This window comes from Schistocerca serialis, chromosome 11 (assembly GCF_023864345.2).
Source record: "Schistocerca serialis cubense isolate TAMUIC-IGC-003099 chromosome 11, iqSchSeri2.2, whole genome shotgun sequence".
Lineage (NCBI taxonomy): Eukaryota > Metazoa > Arthropoda > Insecta > Orthoptera > Acrididae > Schistocerca > Schistocerca serialis.
Window position 1 is genome coordinate 203,717,565 of NC_064648.1, and position 16,473 is coordinate 203,734,037.

The window sequence follows — 16,473 nt, forward strand, 5'->3', positions numbered from 1 at the left end:
AAGCTACTATGATTATGCAAAGAAGCAATTTAATGAACGAAGCCAAGATATAAGTGTTATTTTGGATGTTGTTATTGAAAAGAAATAAAAATAACATTGCAACATGACAATTTACAATTACGCAATATTAATAACCATGAAAAATTACTGTTGCTTGTGCATAATGACTTTTTACATCACTGATTAGGACAACGTAATACACAGCGCCTCTTTGCCAATGTCTCGACTTTCCTAATACTGCTAGCGAGTCGTCGACGTCCGCGTCGTTGGTCAGTGATCCTTGAGCGTGCATACCAACAATCTTGCTGATCTCCTTGATTTTGGCTATCTGCTGAATACAACACGAACGATCGATGTCTGCAGAGAAATTTCCGATTTCCTTATCTGCGTGCTACGACGAATCCAAGACACGCTGCTTTCCGTTAACGCGTGACGTAACCCGACGTCATAATGTTTTTCTTAGAGAATAGTTTTCAGATTTACGCATTACTAATAGATCACGGCGCAGCGCTTTTGACAGCATATCCGCCCGCAATACGAAAGTGTATCAACTAAATTGCAGAGTGAATCATTATCCCGCAGTTTATACCGAACAATCCGTGACTTGCACAACTACCTACATAATCATTTCAATACGTCGCTGATCGGCACGTCGTACACAACTTCCTTGTGTCAGTATACTGTGACGTTTATACCATATCTCCGCCCCCGTTTATTACATTTTTGTTGCTATGTTTTAGAACGTATGACTATTGACGTTGGCGTGTAGAACGTATGCGGTGGGCGATATATCATCTGATATTCCGTAGAAATGTTGGAACACGTGAGGCAATACTGACCTTACGACTTATCTTAGAAGAAAGATTAAGGAAAGGCAAACATACATTTCTAGCATTTGTAGACTTAGAGAAATCTTTTGACAATGTTGAGTGGAATATTCTCTTTCAAATTCTGAAGATAGCAGGGGTAAAATACAGGGAGCGAAAGGCTATTTACAATTTGTACAGAAACTAGATGACAGTTATAAGAGTCGAGGGGCACGAAAGGGAAGCAGTGGTTGGGAAGGGAGTGAGACACGGTTGTAGCCTCTCCCTGATGGTTCAAATGGCTCTGAGCACTGTGGGACTTAACTTCTGAGGTCATCAGTCGCCTAGAACTTAGAACTACTTCAACCTAACTAACCTAAGGACATCACACACACCCATGCCCGAGGCAGGATTCGAACCTTCGACCGTAGTGGTTGCGCGGTTCCAGACTGAAGTGCCTAGAACCGCTCGGCCACTGTGGCTAGCCCCTCCAGTTTCGAGCAGGGCTTTATGACGTCAACTAGCCTCAGTTTAAAGTTGACCAATCATGCCTCTGCTATTTAGCTGAGGGCACTGAACTTGCCATTTGAGTGGCTACGAAAACAACCTGCCTAGACCACTGGCCAGACAGTCGCATCCAGCAGGGCACGGTCCACAAGTATTCTCAGAATCAGGAGGAAAATGCAGTCAGTCGGTGCCAGGAATCTTCGTTCTGGACGCGCCGGAACAGTAATCACACGAACTGTGGCGACACTCAGACGTCTCGCAGGTCGCTTCACCCTGCATAGAATAGGCGAAACTCGACCGACGTCAGTCGTTCAGCCAGGCACTTAAGCCCATTGTGCGAACCCCTCAGAATTCGGGGAAGTGCAGCCCCTAATTGGAAACGCAGTGTGCCGCATCCCCCGATGCTCGCCTCGCACAGGCCACACAGGGAAGTAACCCAACACGCATAGGAATCAAGTGAAAAGTATTTTTGAGCTCTCAGTACAAATACTGTCATTACGATAACCTTATTCGGTCTGTTACCACCGTGAATGACGTAGAACAATAATAAAATTGATGAAAATGAGAGGTGACATGCAAAAGAGGGCATGGAAACTCTCAATCTCTTCGTACAATTGTCGGAAAATCGGCGGCGGGACTGATCGGTAACACGTCTCAGAAGCTTACAGAATAACAGCTTCAGATAGAGAACCGAAAATGACGTCACTACCGAGGCTAACCTACAGCACCGATCGGTACAAAGGATGGAAACAGTGACCATGGTCGACCCACATTCGCACCTAGCGCCATCTGTCCGCAGTCCATGTCCATACTCGGTCCTTCGAAATTCCCACAGAAGATCAAACATGACTGTTCATCTGCGCTGAAGATGGTGGATTCATTGCCCATCGATGCGAATCAGTTACATGAATGTTTGTACTGTCCTTGGGTCTCCAGCTGGGTGCAGTCGTTTCCAAACCACGATATTTCGACAGCGTTCCGTGCCGTCATCTTCAGGTGATACCTGCAGACTGTCTCTGCTGAATCTCCTCCCCTTTATACTGTGATCGCTCCCCCCCCTCCCCCCCCCCCCATGCGGCAGGATGCGGGGGAAGGGGTGGGGAGCGATGAGAGTATAAAGGGGAGGAGATTCAGCAGCGACAGTCTGCAGGTATCACCTGAAGATGACAGCAAGGAACGCTGTCGAAATATAGTGGTTTGAAAACGACTGCACCCGTCTGGAGACCCAAGGACAGTGCAAACAGTTAATTCGCCGGGAAAGCTAAGATCACACAGTTATACTACACGTGCGGTCTTGACGGCCGCAGCTGGCTCAGCCCCATTGGACGGGCGTCAAATGCGGCAGGCGGGGTTTCCCCCGTCGCTGCTGCTGGCGCGCCGGCCGCCGACTAGCACGCGGTCGGTTAGGCCCCACGCTTGCACCACCGCTGACTCTGCAGTGCCCGTCAGCTGGGCCGCTCAGGCGTAACGGAGCGACCCTAATAGCGGCGCCGCTTCCCGCCGGCAAACTCCGTTTCCAGTCATTTCCGGCGCCAATCGATCGGCAGGCGTCGTCGCCAGAGTGTCGGTTTCCATTAGGCTGGCGTGCGCTGCTGAAACTCACACCTCTTCCCGGAGGCGAAGCGCGACCAAACGCGTTCTCACTATCCTACATCTACATTCAGATAACGTACGGGAATGCAGCCGGTTGACATCGTCGACAACCGCCTGTGACACGAGCACACCATGCCATATCCCAGGCAAAACTGCTGCAAGTAGGCGCTGTGCAAGGGAATTCGGAGCCTCAGTTTTCAGAGATAGCAGGCCAGTTTTGCAGAGCGGTTCTAGGCGGTTCAGTCTGGAACCGAGTGACCGCTACGGTCGCAGGTTCGAATCCTGCCTTGGCCATGGATGTGTGTGATGTTCAAATGGTTCAAATGGCTCTGAGCACTATGGGACTTAACCTCTGAGGTCATCAATCCCCTAGAACTAACAATACTTAAACCTAACTAACCTAAGGACATCACACACAGCCATGCCCGAGGCAGCATTCGAACCTGCGACTGTAGCAGTATGCGGTTCCACACTGTAGCGTCTAGAACCGCTCGGCCACACCAGCCGGCGCATGTGTCTGATGTCCTTAGGTTAGTTAGGTGTAAGTAGTTCTAAGTTCTAGAGGACTGATGACCTCTGATGTTCAGTCCCATAGTGCTCAGACCCATTTGAATCTTTTTTTTTCAGACATACTCCGGTAAGACAACAGTCATACACACACTGTAAACACTAGCATAATCACGAACCAAAGATGACCGACGTTAGAAGTTATCGATAGTGAAATTAATAATCAACAGATGAGGTACACTACTGGCCATCAAAATTGCTACACCACGAAGATGACATGCTACAGACGCGAAATTTAAGCGACAAGAAGTAGATGCTGTGATGTGCAAATGATTAGCTTTTCAGAGCATTCATACAAGGTTGGCACCGGGGGCGACACCTACAACGTGCTGACAAGTGGAAAATTTCCAACCAATTTCTCATACACAAACAGCAGTTGACCGGCATTGCCTGGTGAAACGTTGTTGTGATGCCTCGTGTAAGGAGGAGAAATGCGTACCATCACGTTTCCGACTTTGATAAAGGTCGGATTGTAGCCTATCGCGATTGCGGTTTATCGTATCGCGACATTGCTGCTCGCGTCGGTCGAGATCCAATGACTGTTAGCAGAATATGGAATCGGTGGGTTCAGGAGGGTAATACGGAACGCCGTGCTGGATCCCAACGGCCTCGTATCACTAGCAGTCGAGATGACAGGCATCTTATCCGCACGGCTGTAACGAATCGTGCAGCCACGTCTCGATCCATGAGTCAACAGATGGGGACGTTTGTAAGACAACAACCATCTTCACGAACAGTTCGACGACCTTTGCAGCACCATGGACTATCAGCTCGGAGACAATGGCTGCGGTTACCCTTGATGCTGCATCACAGACAGGAGTGCCTGCGATGGTAGACTCGACGACGAACCTAGTTGCACAAATGGCAAAACGTCATTTTTTCGGATGAATCGAGGTTCTGTGTACAGCATCATGATGGTCGCATCCATGTTTGGCGACATCACGGCGAACGCACATTGGAAGCGTGTATTCGTCATCGCCTTACTGGCGAATCACCCGGCGTGATGGTATGGGGTGCCACTGGTTACACGTCTCGGTCACCTCTTGTTCACAATGACGGCACTTTGAACAGTGGACATTACATTTCAGATGTGTTACGACCCGTGGCTGTACCCTTCATTCGATCCCTGCGAAACCCTACATTTCAGCAGGTTAATGCACGACCGCATGTTGCAGGTCCTGTACGGGCCTTTCTGGATACAGAAAATGTTTGACTGCTGCCCTAGCCAGCACATTCTCCAGATCTCTCACCAACTGAGAACGTCTGCTCAATGGCGGCCGAGCAACTGGCTCGTCACAATACGCCAGTCACCACTCTCGATGAACTGTGGTATCGTGTTGAAGCTGCATGGGTAGCTGTACCTGTACATGCCATCCGAGCTCTGTTTGACTCAATGTCCAGGCATATCAAGGCCGTTATTACGGCCAGAGATGGTTGTTCTGGATACTGATGTCTCTGAATCTATGCACCCAAACTGCGTGAAAATGTAATCACATGTCAGTTGTAGTATAATATATTTGTCCAATGAATACCCATTTATCATCTGCATTTCTTCTTGGTGTAGCAATTTTAATAGCCAGTAGTATAGCATTAACTCAGTGGCTCTGTTCCTTGAGAATGGAGACAGCAGGTTCCATGTAGATTTTAAACAAAAACCAAGACAATGAAATTTTCACTCTGCAGCGGAGTGTACGCTCATATGAAACTTCCTGGCACATTAAAACTGTGTGCCTCACCGAGACTCGAACCCGGGTCTTTCCTTTCGCAAGCAAGTCGTCTACCATCTTTCCTGCTTATTAGGCAGTTGCGTTAACCACTTTTTTTTATTTTTTTAAGGAAGGTAAGAGAAAAAGAAACCTTTAATATTCACAAAACCATAGTAGTCCTTATATGTTATAACTGTCCTGGAAGGAACCTCGCTACCGTTCTACCATGCAGCATGAAATAACAACAGAGTGGGGCCACCCGTGGAACCAAAAAAAGAAAGTATTTATAGGTATTAGAACAAAATTCGATAAACATTACATTGCTAACTTTGCGTCTATTAATTCTTCCTGGGTCGCATACTCGCGTAGTTTTCCTTAGCTGATGATCACTTTTCATTAGCTCTTCACACCTATTACGGAGAGGCTCTTCTCTTTCAGGAGAGTGCCGAATGTGGCTGGATTTTTCTGACATGTTTCTTAAAACTTGCGTTGTAATATCTCCTTATTTGCCCAGTATAAAACTTCTGTCACTATCCACAATTTAGCATATTTACAGAGCTTTGCACTGCTTGACAAAAGAAGCACCAAGACGGGAAGCAGGGAAAGAAATGAAACTTAATGGATGGATGGGCATGTGATGTTATTTCATTTATTATAAATTCGAATGAGATTTACGAGGAACTTGGGCTGTATGAACTCATTTAGCAGTATGACGTTGCACCCCATCCAGCCTGCACTGATGATGTTGGGAAGGGTGTCTTAAAGTCCCTGTTTGCTATCCCGAGGCAGGCTGTTTCAGCTGGTCGTTGATGTCCTGCATCCTGGCATTGGGACAGACACGACATCCCAGCTAGCTCTACGCGTGCTTTATGGAGGATTGATCTGTGGATCTTGGTTGTCAATAGGGTACCTCTACATCATGGGGAGAAGTCATACAGACACGTGATGTTTGTATCAGCATTATCCTGTTGAAAAATGACAGTACGATGATGATGATGATGATGTTTGGTTTGTGGGGCGCTCAACTGCGCGGTCATCAGCGCCTGTACAGTCCAATCTAGCCAAAGCAACGAATGACGATGACGATGATGATGATGATGAAATGATGAGAACAACACAAACACCCAGTCCCCGGGCAGTGAAAATCCCCAACTCGGCCGGAATCGAACCCGTACCCCGTCGCATGAGAGATAAAACGTGAGGATGGAGTGAAACGTAGTGTTCAGCAGTCACTTTTCAGCCATGATAAGGAGTGATGTCCTATGATACCCACGCCACGCACTGTGGCAAATCATGGGAAAGCGATATGCACGAAGTGTTGAGTGCTCTCGACAAGGGGTTTCAGATCGATTCCGTATTTTTGGATTTCCAGAGGGCTTTTGACACTGTACCACACAAGCGGCTCGTAGTGAAATTCTGTGCTTATGGAATATCGTCTCAGTTATGTGGTTCAAATGGTTCAAATGGCTCTGAGCACTATGGGACTTAACATCTGAGGTCATCAGTCCCCTAGAACTTAGAACTACTTAAACCCAACTAACCTAAGGACACCACACACATCCATGCCCGAGGCAGGATTTGAACCTGCGACCGTAGCGGTAGCGCAGTCCCAGACTGAAGCGCCTAGAACCGCTCGGCCTCGGTTATGTGACTGGATTCTGTAACACCTCCGTTTTTATCCCGACCTGATCTGATCGAATAGCATTATTAACATGACCGTGAACCTAACGGGGATGGTAACTGGAATTGACTGCTACGGAAGTTGTTACTTTCCAATTCATCCTGTTCAATACTATAATACTGAATGTCAGGTAATAAGGAACACCAACACAGTTTTACTAATTACGAACTTATATTCTTCTCAAAACACAAAAAGGAGACAGCCACTGCCTTCGTCATACATATCTAATTACGGCTAATCTCAGCACAGGCTTTCTTCATTTTCCATTATCGTCACCCGCTAATCCATCACTGCATCCAACACTGCAATCCAAGGTTAGGCCGGCGCGGCAGACGCGAAACTCTATATCGGCACTAGTAACGTCTCTGATCACTTTTATAAAGATACTTCATCACTTTCCCGGTATTCATTTATTATTTAGGGGTCTACCCACGGCGATGGTGACACCCTTTTCGGTTAAAAACCCTGTATTCCAATAATGGCCTCCACACACACCATTCCCTCCAACCACTCTGGCGCATCTCGACACTCGGTCTCGCAACACGTCACAATCGATTGTTCGCCCTATCGACCGGTGCCGAGTGCAAAGTCATAGTAAGAGCCTACGGACCCCTTACAATTCGTGATTTCCTGTCAGAGAGGTCACAGTTCATAGTGACTGACGGAAAGTCATCGAGTAAAATACACTCCTGGAAATGGAAAAAAGAACACATTGACACCGGTGTGTCAGACCCACCATACTTGCTCCGGACACTGCGTGAGGGCTGTACAAGCAATGATCACACGCACGGCACAACGGACACACCAGGAACCGCGGTGTTGGCCGTCGAATGGCGCTAGCTGCGCAGCATTTGTGCACCGCCGCCGTCAGTGTCAGCCAGTTTGCCGTGGCATACGGAGCTCCATCGCAGTCTTTAGCACTGGTAGCATGCCGCGACAGCGTGGACGTGAACCGTATGTGCAGTTGACGGACTTTGAGCGAGGGCGTATAGTGGGCATGCGGGAGGCCGGGTGGACGTACCGCCGAATTGCTCAACACGTGGGGCGTGAGGTCTCCACAGTACATCGATGTTGTCGCCAGTGGTCGGCGGAAGGTGCACGTGCCCGTCGACCTGGGACCGGACCGCAGCGACGCACGGATGCACGCCAAGACCGTAGGATCCTACGCAGTGCCGTAGGGGACCGCACCGCCACTTCCCAGCAAATTAGGGACACTATTGCTCCTGGGGTATCGGCGAGGACCATTCGCAACCGTCTCCATGAAGCTGGGCTACGGTCCCGCACACCGTTAGGCCGTCTTCCGCTCACGCCCCAACATCGTGCAGCCCGCCTCCAGTGGTGTCGCGACAGGCGTGAATGGAGCGACGAATGGAGACGTGTCGTCTTCAGCGATGAGAGTCGCTTCTGCCTTGGTGCCAATGATGGTCGTATGCGTGTTTGGCGCCGTGCAGGTGAGCGCCACAATCAGGACTGCATACGACCGAGGCACACAGGGCCAACACCCGGCATCATGGTGTGGGGAGCGATCTCCTACACTGGCCGTACACCACTGGTGATCGTCGAGGGGACACTGAATAGTGCACGGTACATCCAAACCGTCATCGAACCCATCGTTCTACCATTCCTAGACCGGCAAGGGAACTTGCTGTTCCAACAGGACAATGCACGTCCGCATGTATCCCGTGCCACCCAACGTGCTCTAGAAGGTGTAAGTCAACTACCCTGGCCAGCAAGATCTCCAGATCTGTCCCCCATTGAGCATGTTTGGGACTGGATGAAGCGTCGTCTCACGCGGTCTGCACGTCCAGCACGAACGCTGGTCCAACTGAGGCGCCAGGTGGAAATGGCATGGCAAGCCGTTCCACAGGACTACATCCAGCATCTCTACGATCGTCTCCATGGGAGAATAGCATCCTGCATTGCTGCGAAAGGTGGATATACACTGTACTAGTGCCGACATTGTGCATGCTCTGTTGCCTGTGTCTATGTGCCTGTGGTTCTGTCAGTGTGATCATGTGATGTATCTGACCCCAGGAATGTGTCAATAAAGTTTCCCCTTCCTGGGACAATGAATTCACGGTGTTCTTATTTCAATTTCCAGGAGTGTAGAAGTGATTTCTGGCGTTCCCCAAGGAACCTTTGCTTTTCCTCATCTACATAGACGATTTGGGAGACAATCTGAGCACCGTCTACGGTTGTTTGCAGATGAAGCTGTCGTTTATCGACTAATAAAGTCATCACAAGATCAAAACAAACTGCAAACCGATTTAGAAAAAATATCTGAATGGTGCGAAAAGTGGCAGTCGACCCTAAATAACGAAATGTGTGAAGTCATCCACATGAGTGCTAAAAGGAACACGTTAAACATCGGTTACTCGATAAATCACTCAAATCTAAAGACCGTAAATTGAACTAAACACGTAGCAATTACAATTACGACCAATTTAAATTAGAAAGAAGACACAGAAAATGATGTGAGGACGGCTAACCAAATCCTGTGCTTTATTGCCAGGACACTTGGAAAATGTGACAGACCTACTAAGGAGACTGCCTACACTACGCTTGTCCGTCCTATTTTAGAATACTGCTGCGCGGTGTGGGATCCTTACCAGATACGACTGACGGAGTACATCGAAAAAGTTCAAATAAGGGCAGCACGTTTTGTATTATCACGAAATAGGGGAGAGAGTGTCACTGAAATGATAAAGGACTTGGGCTGGACATCATTACAAAAAGGCGTTTTTTGTTGCGGTGGAATCTTCTCACGAAATTTTAATCTACATGTCTACATCTACATCCATACTCCGCAAGCCACCTGACGGTGTGTGGCGGAGGGTAGCTTGAGTACCTCTACCGGTTCTCCCTTCTACTCCAGTCTCGTAATGTTCGTGGAAATAAGGATTGTCGGTATGCTTATGCGTGGGCTCTAATCTCTCTGATTTTATCCTCACGGTCCCTTCGCGAGATGTACGTAGGAGGGAGCTGTATACTGCTTGACTCCTCGGTGAAGGTATGTTCTCGAAACTTTAACAAAATCCCGTACCGAGCTACTGAGCGTCTCTCCTGCAGAGTCTTTCACTGGAGTTTATCTATCATATCCGTAACGCTTTCGCGATTACTAAATGATCCTGTAACTAAGCGCGCTGCTTTCCGTTGGATCTTCTCTATCTCTTCTGTCAACCCTACCTGGTACGGATCCCACACTGCTGAGCAGTATTCGAGCAGTGGGCGAACAAGCGTACTGTAACCTACTTCCTTTGTTTTCGGATTGCATTTCCTTAGGAGTCTTCCAATGAATCTCAGTCTGGCATCTGCTTTACCGACGATCAACTTTATATGATCATTCCATTTTAAATCACTCCTAATGCGTACTCCCAGATAATTTATGGCGTCAACCGCTTCCAGTTGCTGACCTGCTATATTGTAGCTAAATGATAAGGGATCTTTCATTCTATGTATTCGCAGCACATTACACTTGCCTACATTGAGAGTCAATTGCCATTCCCTGCACCATGCGTCAATTCGTTGCACATCCTCCTGAATTTCAGTACAGTTTTCCATTGTTACAACCTTTCAATACACCACAGCGTCATCCGCAAAAAGCCTCAGTGAACTTCCGATGTCATCCACAAGGTCATTTATGTATATTGTGAATAGCAACAGTCCTACGACACTCCCCTGCAGCACACCTGAAATCACTCTTACTTCGGAAGACTTCTCTCCATTGAGAATGACATGCTGCGTTCTGTTATGTAAAAACTCTTCAATCCAATCACACAATTGGGCTGATAGTCCTTATGCTCTTCCTTTGTTCATTAAACGACTGTGGGGAACTGTATCGAACGCCTTGCGGAAGTCAAGAAACACGGCATCTACCTGGGAACCCGTGTCTATGGCCCTCTTGAGTCTCGTGGACGAATAGCGGGAGCTGGGTTTCACACGATCGTCTTTTTCGAAACCCATGCTGATTCCTACAGAGTCGATTTCTAGTCTCCAGAAAAGTCATTATACTCGAACATAATACGTGTTCCAAAATTGTACAACTGATCGACGTTGGAGATATAGGTCTATAGTTCTGCACATCTGTTCGACGTCCCTTCTTGAAAACGGGGATGACCTGTGCCCTTTTCCAATCCTTTGGAACGCTACACTCCTCTAGAGACCGACGGTACACCGCTGCCAGAAGGGGGGCAAGTTCCTTCGTGTACTCTGTGTAAAATCGAACTGGTATCCCATCAGGTACAGCGGCCTTTCCTCATTTGAGCGGTTTTAATTGTTTTCTATCCTTCTGTCATCTATTTCGATTACGATTTCGTCATCTGTGTGACACTCTAGATAAGGAACTACGATGTAGTCTTCCTCTGTTCCAGTTGACGAATAAAAAATTTTAGAGCCTACGGTGTTTTAGTTTTACATAGTTTTAGCGAGCAGAAATTGCACCACGCCTGTGAACAAACACGTGGAGAGACTAATGGCGCCGCCTGTTGCTGGTTGCAGAAGTGCCTGACGACGCTGGACCTGACCTCGCTGGGAGTGGGGTCCTGCGTGGGCACCGGCATGTACCTGGTGGCCGGCATGGTCGCAAAGTCCGTGGCCGGGCCCGGGGTCATCTTCTCCTTCATCATAGCCGCCATCGCCTCCATCTTCTCTGGTGAGTACCATAGTCAGTGCCCACGTCCCGTGCTCCCGTGCTCCCGTGCTTACCGCTCTGGAGCTTCATATCTGGAGGGTGGAAAGCAGGTGTGTCCTCTTCAGTGTTAACAAAGAGGGAGTAAATCTGAATTTGTACTGGTACATGGAAGTGGGAAGTGCCACAGGGTATTGTTCTAGGTCTGTTGCTTCTTTTTTTTTTTTATTAAATCTGTTTCACAATTTCTATTACTGGTTTCTACGGGTTGTGAGTGGACTTACAAGGGAACCTCCCCATCGCACCCCCAGATTTAGTTATAAGTTGGCACAGTGGAGAGGCCTTGAAAAACTCAACACAGATCAATCGAGAAAACAGGAACAAGTTGTGTGGAACTATGAAAACAATAAGAAAAATATACAATGTGAGTAGTCCATGTGCAAGATAGGCAACATCAAGTATAATCTGAGCTCAGGAGTGCCGTGGTTAGCGTGAGCAGCTGTACAACGAGAGCTCCTAGGTTCAAGTCTTCCCTCAGATGAAAATTTTACTTTCTTTATTTTCGCAACGTTATGATCTGTCCGTTCGTTCATTGACGTCTCTGTTCACTGTAATAAGTTCAATGTCTGTATTTTCCGACCGCACCGCAAAACCGTCCGATTAGTAGACGAAAGGACGTGCCTCTCCAATGGGAACCGAAAACATTTGATCGCAAGGTCATAGGTCAACCGATTCCTCCACAGGAAAACACGTCTGATATATTCTACACCACACTGGCGACGGCATGTGCGTCACATGACAGGAATATGTTGTCGACCCACCTAACTTGTACACTTGGCGAATGGGTAAAAAGATTCTTCTTCCTTGCCCGATTTAGGTTTTCTTGTGGATGTGATAATCACTCCCAAAAAAGTGATGAAAACGTAAGAGTTTGTCACATAAACTGAAAATAAAAAATCAAACTTTTCACTCAAGGGAAGACTTGAACCAAGGACATTTTGCTCCGCAACTACTCACGCTAAACACGGGACCACGGCGCACCTAGGCTCATATTGTTCTTGATGTTGCTTATCTTGTACATGGATTACTCAGTTTGTATATTTTGCTTATTTTTTCCATAGTTCCACACAACTTCTTCCTGTTTTTCGATTGATCTGTGTTCAGTTTTTCAAGGCCTATCCACTGTGCCAACTTATAACTGAATCTGAGGGGGGTGCGATCGGGAGGTTTCCTTGTTAGTCTGGAAATATTCGGTTTGGATGAGAAATGAGTTTCGAGATTGGATTGTAGCCTCCCCCTGACCTATCGACCTTCATGACAGTGAAAAATTAAACCACGTGTACCTAAAGTGTTGTGTACAGAGTTCCGCGTAGTCAGTGCGTACACAACTTTCCCACTAGAGCGCGCCCCGCTAAGCACAACAGCGCAGGCGCAGTGCTTGTCCATCTCTGCACTACGAGATGGCGCTACCTTAGAGACGGACCAAATTCTGCTTCCGCCAATCCGTGTACTAATATGTCACGCAGCCAATGAGATTGCTGCTAACGTAGAACCTTTTCTCCTCACGGATCACATTTGCACAGTAATACCTGAACACTTGAGGTATTATAACGAGTGTACAGACCTCCGATTAGTCAGACTGCATTAGTCTGTAGTCAAGTTTCAGTCTGCGCCTAATAAGATTACCATATTCCTGTACATAGCCATGAAGAGAAATGTATAGACACTTTGTCAAGTATCAGAGATATGTGAGAATAAGATTAACGTATCAAGACCAAAGGAACTTCGGATTGTCAATTGTAAATAGCATCCAGAATCAAGTTAAGTAATTTTATGATTGTTAGTATTTTAATAAATGTGTGTGAAAATTAATCAAGTTCTGTTTAAAGTTGGTCACCGTCAATCTGCTACTCTAAGCGTGCAAGTGGCATTTCTATCATCTGACCTAACGGCAGAAGATAAACACGCCACGATAAGACCACGAGACGCATTGCTGACACTCGCCTACTTTGTTAGAGCGACAAGTCAAATAATCTGATGGTGTGTGTACCGAAGGTCTTACTGTACGCACACCACATAAAGGAAATTTGGGAAAAGCAATCGTCACCGAAGTTAATTTGTCAGTAAAGAGGAAGGAATGGTTACATCTAAATGAATGGAAAAATGCAAATGAAATTGGTGGAAATTAATTTTGAAAAAAGTGTAAAGTTAATAAAGAAAGTAAATGTGTGGTCGTTACATTAACAATTAACTGGCGTTAATTAGATATTTGAGATTTGGGGAAAATTACGGTCGCCAGTCCTATGGACAACTACCATAATAACAGAAAAAGAAAGGTTAATGCACATATAATTAGCACTAAAGGCGTGGCAACTGAAGGTTGACACGTATTGTGTGAAAACTCAATGTTTGTCAGAAGGAATAAATTTCGCTATGCTCTGACTTAATTTAGCAAAAGAATTAATAAAACCAGAAAGTTGAAAGTTAATTTAGTGACTCAAATTAATAGTGAACTTTGTTTCTGAAGCACTATGAAATAAAATAAAATAAGGTTAGTCTTGGGCTACCTCAACAATCATCTGAAAAGCAACTTGAATCTACGCAATTTGGAAATAAGAGATTTAACTTTGAGCTTGAATTAAATGGTTTTGAACAATTAACAATGGTGAAATTTAGTACATACCAAGCTGAGCTGCAGTTACAGGTAAGCTAAAATAGCTTACACAGTACTTAGACTAAATTATCCTAAGGACAAACACACACACCCATGCCCGAGGGAGGACTCGAACCTCCGCCGGGACCAGCCACACAGTCCATGACTGTGGCGCCTAAGACCGCTCAGCTAATCCCGCGTGGCGAAGGTTTGTAGTCGTCGATCGAGGACGTGGCGACAATCAGTTATTGTCGGCCGTCGCTGTTGCAGAAGCTGGATGTTGGGGCGCCTTCCTCTCGACACGGTCACCAGGCGAAATGGGCTCTTGATGTGGGCCAGCTAATGCTTCCCGTCCGCGACACCATGTCAGAAACTATCATAGTAAGTCGCGCATAGTTACATGCTGCCAAACCGCGCTTCGGCAACTCGTGGGAGCGTCACTCAACACACCTGCTCCACCGCCCTACTCCAGCCAGACTCTGCTCTGCCCGTGCTCCAAGCGGCAGAGTTAATACTACCAAAGATCGACGGTTCAATCTCGTCTCCGGCCATCCTGATTTAGGTTTTCCGTGATTTCCCTAAATCGCTTCAGGCAAATGCCATGAAGGTTCCTTTGAAAGAGCACGGCCGACTTCTGTTGTGTCGGTAGCTGGGCCTACACCGTGAAGTTGAGATGGCTGAAAATGCACACTAGACTAACGCAGACGGGCGTGAAGTCTGGAACATGAGAACTTATAAATGAATAAGAAGAAATGTATGTAGGTGCTTATTACTTATCTTTTAATTAGTCCTTGGAATACATCTCTCTTGAATACTCGTAAGCTATAGGCACTGATACAAATGGCGCCTTGCTAGGTGGTCGCTATTAACTTAGCTGAAGGTTATTCTGTCTCTCGGCTAATGAGAGAGAAAGGCTTCGTACATCTGGTCGGTAGCTAGGTTCTCGTACAACTGGGGCGAGTGCTCTCTCGTATCACGAGACCTGCCTTGGTGGTGGCGCTAGGTCTGCGATTACACAGTGGCGACACGCGGGTCCGACATGTACTAAATGGACCGCGGCCGATTTAAGCTACCACCTAGCAAGTGTGGTGTCTGGCGGTGACACCACAACTTCCTTCCCCATCCTTCCCTTATCCGAGCTTGCGCTTGTAACCTCCCCCTCACTTATCGACCTTAATGACAGTGAAAAATTAAACTGCGTGTACCTAATGGAAATTTGGGAAAAGCAATCGTCACCGAAGTTAATCTGTCGGTAAAGAGGGAGGATAGGGTTACATCTAAATGAAAGGAAAAATGCAAATGAAACTGGTGGAAATTAATTTTGAAAAGGGGTAAAGTTAATGAAGAAAGTAAATGTGCGGCCGTTACGTTAACAATCAACTAGCGGTAATTAGATTTTTGAGATTTGGGGGAAATTACGGTCGCCAGTCCTAAGGACAATTACTATAGTAACTGAAAAAGAAAGGTAATTACACATATAATTAGCACTAGAAGTGTGGCAACTGAAGGTTGACACGTGTAGTGTGAAAACTGAAAGTTTGTCAGAAGTAATAACTTTCGCTGCACTCTGACTTAATTTAGCAAAAGAATTAATAAAACCGGAAAACTGAAAGTTAATTTAGTGACTGAAATTAATAAGAAGCTTTCTTTCTTAAGCACATCGAAATTCAGTAAAATACGGTTAGTCTTGGACTACCTCAACAATCATTTCAAAAGCTACTTGAATCTAAGCAATTTAGAAATAAGAGATTTAGCTTTGAACTTGAATTAAATGATTCCGAACAATTAACAATAGTAAAATTTAGTACGTACCAAGCTGAGCTGCAGTCACAGGTAAGCTAAAATACGGTAACAAAACTCGCACTCTTAATTTGTGCTTGAGTAATCTAAATATTGTAGCCAGCTATGAATACTTAAACTGAACTTTGAAATTAAAGCAGTGAAATGGAATTATGCTGGCGTTTGAATTTCAACGACACTCGGGTTCATTTCGGAAAAGGAAGGGACCCTGCTTGGTAATGCACTTGGGACAATGAGCAACAAAGGTTCATGCTAAGTAGCTGTAATTTTGTAATGCAACAATTTTAAAAGTTTGAAAAGCTGAGGTCTGCCATACAGTTCTAAAACGTTACGTGCTTCCAGTCTTCCTTGTTGGTTGATTGAAGGTTTGAAGCCGTCGATCGAGGATGTGGCGACAGTCACTCATTGTCGGCCGTCGCTGTTGCAGAAGCTGGATGTTGGCGCGCCTTCTTCTCGACACGGTCACCAGACGTAACGGGCTCTTGATGTGCGCCAGCTAATGCTTCCCATCCGCGACACCATGTCAGAAACTA

General features: G+C 46.4%; 1 protein-coding gene across 1 annotated transcript in view; it reads left to right on the forward strand.

Annotated features, from left to right (window-relative positions):
- The window catches only part of LOC126427225 (probable cationic amino acid transporter), a 546,247-nt gene that overhangs the window by 166,038 nt on the left and 363,736 nt on the right, over positions 1-16,473 (forward strand). The window contains exon 3 of the mRNA XM_050089463.1: positions 11,358-11,511. Within this exon, the coding sequence (XP_049945420.1) occupies positions 11,358-11,511 (154 nt within the window). The remainder of the gene's footprint in view (positions 1-11,357; positions 11,512-16,473) is intronic.